The sequence below is a fragment of the Limanda limanda genome, chromosome 18 (genome assembly GCF_963576545.1).
Source record: "Limanda limanda chromosome 18, fLimLim1.1, whole genome shotgun sequence".
Taxonomy (NCBI): Eukaryota; Metazoa; Chordata; class Actinopteri; order Pleuronectiformes; family Pleuronectidae; genus Limanda; species Limanda limanda.
Genome location: NC_083653.1, coordinates 7,850,600 through 7,856,998, shown reverse-complemented (window position 1 = coordinate 7,856,998; position 6,399 = coordinate 7,850,600). Strand labels below are relative to the sequence as shown.

Here is a 6,399-nt window from a genome sequence, read left to right as displayed (position 1 = left end):
AAGCATGTTAAACCATCCAGTATCTAAAATCCAAAAATATAAAAGTAACATTTTAAGTAAGGCTGTCAAATATATGTAGTAAAATAGAAAATACAATGGTTTTCTCTGAAATGTGTATCAAAAGGAACATAGAATGACACAGACACACACACACAATAATTTGTCCATCTTCTTTGTGTGCTTAGTTTCTCATGGGAACGAGCAGGCGGTCTGGCCTAGGTGGTAGAGTGGTCGTTCTCCAACAAGATCTTCACTCACCCCATCTGCATGCTGTACTGTCCTTGTTAAGACACTGAACCCCTAAAATTGGCAGGATATCAACCATCTTTTCATTGCACAATATCTAACACTGTGTAAATTTAAAAACAAAAAAAAAAATATATATAAAGTTACAAAAATATATATATACAAAAATTAAATAAAATAAAAAATAAAACAATATTAAATTAAATTAAAGTTAATTTTAATTAATTTGACCTTAATTTGAAAACTCTCCAAATCTATACAGTAAAAATGTTTGATATTCAGTATGTAGGTAGTCAGAGAGGTCCTGAACACAGGCATATCAGTCTCTCTCTGAACTTATTGAGCAAAGTGTTTTTACAGTACTTTGAAGTATCCTGAAATTATTTATTTTCTACAGTGAAAATCCTGAAATGATCTATTCCACAGTGAAAATGTTAGACTTTAATTTGAAAAATCTCCAAATCTATACAGTAAATATCACATCATCACCACCGCACATGCAGATACAAAGCAACACCTGAATAGCCCCAAGGATTTTATTAATTAAGTGCAATATTAAGTCAGAGCCCTTTCCCCCCATTGTATTTATTGGGTTTTCAAAAATATAATAAATAGGACAAAGAGATAATATTCAATGTCTGAAAGATGATGAGAATCTAAATAAATAATAGATCAACGCAAAAGTATCTGTCATATGGATTTCAATTATAACCAGCATTACCACAGTCCAGGCAAACAACCCATCTAAAACGGCCATTGCACCAGTAAAGCAAATAATAGATTACTATACTTAAATACATTTTCTAAAATTTCAAGGACTGCAAAGCAACACTGGGCGGGCCCTAGCACATGCATTTTGAAGCGTTGCAAGCATTTTGCCTGAAAGAAATAAATAATGACTGAGGAAATATTGACACATAGAGCTGTTCAGGCTTGGACTCTGATCATGAGACAGAAGTTTGGTAGTGATGGGACAATACACAGTGGAGTTATGGCAACATTGTCTCCTTGGGCGAAGGATTTCAATAGGGCCTCACCTGTCAGTGCCTGTCAGTGCTCGGGTCCTAATTAAATTAAACTAAATTAAATTAAAATAAACTAAATTAAATTAAATTAAATTAAATTAAATTAAATTAAATTAAATTAAATTAAATTAAATTAAATTAAATTAAATTAAATTAAATTAATTATTTTATATTTCTTTTTATATTTCTTTTTATATTTCTTTTTTTTCTTTTTTCTTTCTCTCTTTTTGTTATTAAATTTACATAGTGACAGATAGTGTGCAATGAATAGGTGGTTGAATTCCTGCCAAACATTAGCAGTTATATTAACATTAAGGATTGGATTACGTGCTGTTGATGTCTTGTGACTCTACAGGCGGCGGTAGTGAGCCCAGTGGGCAGCCAAGTGTAAAGAAGAAGAAGGCTGCATTAGCTGCAGTCGCAGGGTGATGACGTGAACCTCCTGAATCATGGAGAGAAAACACATGTCTGCGTTTGCTTTGTATCAAACGTTGCCAACAGACGAATCTCCACCTGTGAAGAAGACCCCCCCTCAGGTAGGAACCAATAAACATGGCACCTCTGCGTTTTCTTCATCAAATACTAATACTGCGACTGCTATCACCCCCCCCCACCACCACCACCATGCTGCTGCTGCTACATCACATACTGCTTCTTCCTCCCTCACCTTCCTTTCCCTTCTGCTTCCTCTTATGTTCCTGATCCCTCTCCAAACACACGAATGACCTGAACTAATATGATAAGAATAGATAAGAGGAACATATTATAGGATTTATAGCTTTTTATTATTTAGATATATCCAAGTTATAACAAGTACAGCCTCATCAGGTTGACTGTGTTCAACAGGGTAGTGTCATTAGCCCAGTATTTCCCCCCTATTATGATTTATTATGGGTTTTTTTAGTGGAAAGGGGAGGGGGGGGAACTGTAGGTATCATCATAATTTGGTAAAAAATAAAATAAAAGAGAAAACCAGAACAGTTAATGTTTACAAGAAAGAAAGAGGCGATGATGCACAGATAAAAAAAGTAGATTTTTTTTATTTGGGTTTGATACAAAGCTAACATGGGATGTACATATTCATAATGTAAAAAGGTTTTCAGTGTGATCTAGGGCTGGGCAATGAAATAATATCAGTATTTATCATAATATAATGCTACTACAGAGAAAAGGAGGTATAACACATAACTGATCCTCCACTGCAGGATTCAACATGTTATTGTAAGACTGTATGTAAAGATATGAACGGGAGATTATATAAGTTTATATACAGTAAATGCAATTTTTGCAGAGGGAACAGAACTGAAACTAGATCTACTGTATGTGTACCAACTGTTTGACATTATGTTTCCTTGTATTTTTTTCTAGGTGGTCACTAAGAAGAGAAAGAGAAAGGAAAATGGAGTCGCGGTTAATAAAGCCAACGCACTTAAAGCTCAACTGAAGTCTGAGAAGAAAACTAGGATGAGAAAGAAGCTGCAGAAGTCTTCACCGAGAGGGGAGAGACTGAAGGGAAGCGCAGAGGTAAGACGAGATAGATGCTTCAATGATGACCACAACTTCTTCTTCTCAACCTGAACGGAGTCTTTGTGTCACAGCAGCAGCAGCAGCAGCAGCAGAAGGAGGAGGAAGAGGAGGCTGAAGAGGAGGAGTGTGTGAATGGTGATGGAGAGGCTGGCAGTGAGATGGTTGATACTCTGCTGGCCGAGCTGGCGAGAGTGAACAACAGCAGGGAGAGAGCGAGCCAGCTGTTCCGGTGGCTCATTCACCCTGTTCCTGTCAAACCTTTCTTCAGGTACTGATGTGTTTACAAATTTTCAAAATGATGATATGACAATGCATTTTACAGCAAATGCAATTTTTGCAATTTTTAATGACAAAAGGAAGTAAAAGAAGTACAATTTTCTTAACCTATACATATGTTTTCCTCCATAAGGGACACATGGGAAAAGAAGCCCATTCTCGTTCAACGAAAAAATCCAAATTACTACAAAGGACTGTTCTCCACAGCAGAGTTCGATCGCATATTAAGAGAGGTAAGAATCTGGAATATAATGTATTTCATCACTTTGCATCATACTGCATTTGTCATAGACTATATATAAATATTTACACAGTATATTAGTTCATAAGCAGTCAGTGGCAGGTATCTAGTTTTCGTTGGTGTTACCGGTGTAAATGTGGAAAGTTTGTTGAAGTTTCATCTAATTGTTTAGTTCATATAAAGACAGAAAAATCACATGTTTATTCAATTGCAGGAGGATGTTCAGTACGGCGTGAACCTGGACGTCACAAGCTACACCAACGGCAAGAGGGAGACGCACAATCCTCCAGGGCGAGCTCTGCCGTTCACTGTGTGGAACTTCTATGAGGTAAAGAGGATGTTCTGATGCAGGCAGTCGATTTGTTTGTTTACAGAATGTGGTTATTTCTACTGCAATATAAAAGTAATTATGCATTTTTATGATTCTGATTATGTTCCTAGTAGTTGGGCCATTGGCTGCAAAATCAGGTGCAGCAGCAAGTAGATGCATGTTTATCTCCACAGGAAGACATTTTCTGTGCTGCAAGTCAGAAACAGTTTTGCACTTTAACCAAATCAGTGCATCATCTGCAAAGCGCTCTCACAGCAGATTAGCAATCATCATACCTACTTACTGTATCACAATTTCTGTATTTTTTTACAGAGTGGCTGCTCCCTCCGATTGCTGAATCCTCAGTCTTTCTCCTCCACCGTGTGGAACGTGCTGTCCATCCTTCAGGAGCAGTTCGGCAGCATGGCAGGAGCCAACGTGTAAGAAGTCAACAGAGATATTTAGATCTAGTGTTTCAGGTTTTTATTCCAAACAAAGAGGTTATGTTTATGTGTTCCACATTTTCACCTATTTCCCAGGAAGTAAGTTATGGATCTTGAATTAAAAAACTGTCATATTTGAGGAAGTGATATCTGAGTGAGTGACATTTTTTGCAGCTTGATTGAATTGACTGTCGAGGGATGACAACCTTGTGTCATGGTAGTTTCTGTTTTGGTATTAAATGTCTGTGTTTTCCTTCACCAGATACCTTACACCACCTGGAACACAAGGCTTTGCTCCACATTATGACGACATTGAGGCGTTTGTGGTTCAGCTGGAAGGGAAGAAACATTGGAGAGTGTACAAGCCGAGGTAAGATACAGCGACATAGTTAAGCTCAACACAGATATGAAGGAACCCACTCTGAGTTGTTCCTCTTACTTTTATAGGACAGATGACGAGGTGCTGCCTGTGCTTTCAAGCAGTGAGTAAAATAGATACTCACTAACAGTTTTTTTTATACTTTGGGATGTAATAATTTTCTAATTTCGGCTGATAAACTGACGTTTCTCAGAGTCGACTTCTTTGCGTTCCCTCTCCAGAGAACTTCGATCAGAAAAACATTGGGCGGCCGATCCTGGAGGTGGTGCTGGAAGCTGGAGATCTCCTCTACTTTCCCAGAGGATTCATCCACCAGGGCGACTGCCTGCCGGACGCTCATTCCCTGCACATCACCATCTCCTCTTACCAGAAGAACAGCTGGGGCGATCTGCTGCAGAAGGTTAATACACACTGATGAAGACGAGGGTTGTATTCCGTTCTCAGCCAGAGGCTCTGAAGGAGTGAGAACAGATCATCTTGAATATTTCTGTAAAATTCACCAACTGCTCTCTCCAGGTTGTTCCAGCTGCACTGGAAATAGCGATGGAGGAGGACGTGGACTTCAGACAGGGTTTACCTCTGGACTACCTGTCGTACATGGGAGTACAGAATTCTGACAAGGTAGTGAGGCCGTTCTTTCTCAGCCGCGGCAACACTCCTTTGTCCTTTCACCATTTACTAACTCCAGTCCTTCCCGTGTAGGAGGACCCACGCCGGATCAAATTCTTCTCCCGGATCGAGAATCTGATCAAGAGGCTTAAAAATTTCGCCCCAGTCGATGCCGCTGTGGATCAGAAAGCCAGAGACTTCTTCCATGACTGCCTCCCTCCCATGCTGACTCCAGGTATGGAAACACATTTTTATTGTACAGACATTTAATGCCAGATTTTTTTCAGTTGCAGCAAGTTTTATTTATTTTGAGTCCACCTGGAGATTAGAAAGTTGTTCGACTTGTGAATAATAAATACTGATCAGTCTATTCTCTGCATCTTCTACAGAGGAACTAGTCACCAGTGTTCAAGGGGCCTCTGTTACATGGGAATGTGGGCAAGTTGTGAATGTGGGTTCACGCATCGATTTGCAGACCCGAGTCCGAGTCCTCCGCGCCGAATGTGCCAGGTAATAGAACTGTTCAAAATCATTTATCTGAGCATACGCATCAGACAATGAGTTTTATTTTTGACCTGCTCCAATTATCAGTCAAGCAGAAATTCAATAAAATAATGTTAACAATGTATTTGTTCAAGTTCTTCGCTCAAGCTTTCTCTCTTGCCAGGTTATGCAGTGATGGAGAAGCCGTTCATCTTTACTACACCACAGACAACTCCAGAGTTTACCACAAAGAGGAGCCCAAGAGTTTTGAAATCCAAACGGAGGTAGACACTGGAAGATCTTTGCAAATCTCATCTGTAGAACACAGCGTTCTGCTGACGGTGTCAATAACTAATCATTGTTTCTTCTTGCAGCACACGGACGCCGTTGAGTTTCTGATCCATTCTTATCCTGAGTTTGTGAAAGTAGGAAGCTTCCCATGCGATGCTGCAGAGGACAAGGTTTATTTTTTTCATTTGATCTGCATTATACAGTTGTTTTACAGGGTTTGCTTTAGGAAATGTATGCATTAAAGACTAAAATACATCCCATCTTGGCAAAAATATAAAGTCTAGATAATAAAAATCTGAGCTCGTCTTTGACCAGTTCTATTTTCCCTTTTTGTCCAGGTTGCCTTGGCCGAGCTGCTATTCGAGAAGGGGATCATCCACACTGAAGAACCTCTGTAATGACCTAAGATTCTTGAATCATACCGACTGAGTCGATTAAAACTGCCTTTGTAAAAAATACAGTCTTTGATTCAAACCACTTCTTGTCCCAAATATATTCATTAGCTGAACTGGAATGATTGTACTGAACAAGCCATTTATGAAAGAACGTTTTTAAAAAGAAAATGAAAC

The 6,399-nt window shown here is 39.0% G+C and overlaps 1 protein-coding gene across 3 annotated transcripts; it reads left to right on the top strand.

Moving 5' to 3' along the window:
• Positions 1-1,696: 1,696 nt before the first annotated feature.
• On the top strand, positions 1,697-6,307 carry riox1 (ribosomal oxygenase 1). 3 transcript variants are annotated; one of them, XM_061091447.1, is made up of 15 exons: positions 1,697-1,807; positions 2,640-2,795; positions 2,870-3,066; positions 3,208-3,307; positions 3,530-3,643; positions 3,959-4,065; positions 4,331-4,438; positions 4,516-4,550; positions 4,669-4,847; positions 4,964-5,068; positions 5,150-5,291; positions 5,446-5,566; positions 5,724-5,823; positions 5,914-6,000; positions 6,169-6,307. In XM_061091447.1, exons 1-15 carry the CDS (start codon positions 1,721-1,723, stop codon positions 6,226-6,228), a joined length of 1,698 nt encoding a protein of 565 aa, XP_060947430.1. In that variant the 5' UTR covers positions 1,697-1,720; the 3' UTR covers positions 6,229-6,307. The 3 variants fall into 3 exon arrangements, with proteins under 3 accessions (XP_060947430.1, XP_060947429.1, XP_060947428.1); XM_061091446.1 differs by having other exon boundaries at positions 2,873-3,066; positions 5,724-6,000; XM_061091445.1 differs by having other exon boundaries at positions 5,724-6,000.
• Positions 6,308-6,399: the final 92 nt, after the last annotated feature.